This window comes from Octodon degus, unplaced genomic scaffold (assembly GCF_000260255.1).
Source record: "Octodon degus isolate 3935 unplaced genomic scaffold, OctDeg1.0 scaffold00129, whole genome shotgun sequence".
In the NCBI taxonomy this organism is placed as follows: domain Eukaryota; kingdom Metazoa; phylum Chordata; class Mammalia; order Rodentia; family Octodontidae; genus Octodon; species Octodon degus.
This window is the reverse complement of record NW_004524705.1, coordinates 1,109,089-1,110,653: the sequence shown is the minus strand read 5'-3', so window position 1 is coordinate 1,110,653 and position 1,565 is coordinate 1,109,089. Positions and strand designations below refer to the sequence as shown.

Sequence of the window (1,565 nt, the reverse complement as noted above, 5' to 3'; positions counted from 1 at the left end):
AGGAAGCCATGGATCGGCCAGGCCATGTCAAACTGTTCTTGACAAGGATCATGCAGGAATTTGAAAGTGACACATTTTTTCCAGAAATTGATTTGAAGAAATACAGGCTCCTCCCAAAGTGAGTACAGGGCTGTGGGTGAGCCTGAAGCCTCTTTGGGTTCCCGTGTGGGCATTACAGCGCCGTGTTCTCCTCCCTGGTAACTGCAGGGTAGCACCGTGGTTAGGAGACTGCAGTCTGGAGATCGGCCCCAGTAGCTTGGGCAGGCTCAGTTTTTCAGCACTGTAGTACAGTTGCGGCGGCAGCTGTGTTGGTCCTTCCTGGGAGAGCTGGGCCCTCTTTCTGCTCCCGGAGCACCAGTCCCTTCTGTGCTGGGAGGGCAGGGGCTGGCAGGGCAGCAGTTTAGCTCAGAAACAATTCAGCTACTGATCAGGGGAAGTAGAGGACGCTTGCAGGCCAGCTCTCGGCACCTCCTTTCCCACACCCCTGAGCCGGCCCTGGGCATCACTGTCGGGTGTGTGTCTGTGTGTGAGGTGCCCCAAAGGAGCATCTGGGTCAAAGTGGCCACGCTTTGGACTAACGGTCTGTCCTACTCAGTGTCCTCAGCCCAAGGACATGGGTGAGATGTCTTCTTGGCTCTCGGTGCTGAACAGTGCTGCAGATTGTAAGAGCTTTGTCACCAGAGCTTGGAGGTCAGGCTTAGCAGCCTCTAGCTGAGCAGTTCTGTCTGTACTTGCCCCTTGCTCTGCTTTGCCATACCTGACACCTTCTCTCCTGCTTAACTGCTAATTTTCACAAGGAGAGGCTGAGGCAGGAGAATTGCTGTGAGCTCGAGCCCTGGGCTACCAAGTGAGCTCAAAGCCAGCATGAGCTGTGTAGCGAGACTCTGTCTAAAACACTTCTCATACATGGGCACACTGACCTCAGCTCACCGTGGTGAAGGACGAGGAAGGGATGCGTGCTCTGTGGGTTCCTTTTGGATGAGGAGTTGCGGAGTTTTGTGTCCTAGGCATGCGTCATGTAACCATCTCCCGTCTTGTTTTACAGATACCCAGGTGTGCTTTCTGAGGTCCAGGAGGAGAAAGGCATTCAGTACAAATTTGAAGTATATGAAAAGAATGATTAATGTGAAGGTGTACTTTGATCTATTCCAAGTTGTTTCTCTTCCTCCTAAACAAATTATGTGTTTATAAGTTAGGAAAAAAATGCTTTTTCTGGTTTGTGATCTCTGGAAGCTTTTTCTGAACAGATGCCATTTGAGAGACATTTAGAGGCCAAGGAGATAGCTCAGTGGCATAAGTGCCTGTATGGCAAACATAAGGTCCCAGGTTCAATCCCCAGTACCACACGAAAAGCAAGAGAGAGAAGAAAAAGAGGCTGATCCCTGCCTGGCAAGCATGAGATGCGGAGTTCAATTCGTGGTTCCAAAAAATAAATAAAAATTTTTAAATTCTTTTGAAAAGAGTCGGGAAAAAAAAAGAAGGAGGGTCAGGGAGGGGCCGGGGAGATGGCTCAGTAGAATAAGTGCTTCCCTGGTAAGCACAAGGGCCTGAGTTCAATCCCCGTT

At 50.2% G+C, this 1,565-nt stretch overlaps 1 protein-coding gene across 2 annotated transcripts in view; it reads left to right on the top strand.

The window, feature by feature from the left end:
• The window catches only part of Dhfr (dihydrofolate reductase), a 13,166-nt gene extending 12,042 nt beyond the window's left edge, over positions 1–1,124 (top strand). For both annotated transcript variants that reach the window (XM_023700974.1, XM_023700973.1), the window contains exons 4-5: positions 3–118; positions 1,046–1,124. In XM_023700974.1, the coding sequence (XP_023556742.1) occupies positions 3–118; positions 1,046–1,124 (195 nt within the window). The remainder of the gene's footprint in view (positions 1–2; positions 119–1,045) is intronic.
• The last annotated feature ends 441 nt before the right edge of the window (positions 1,125–1,565 follow it).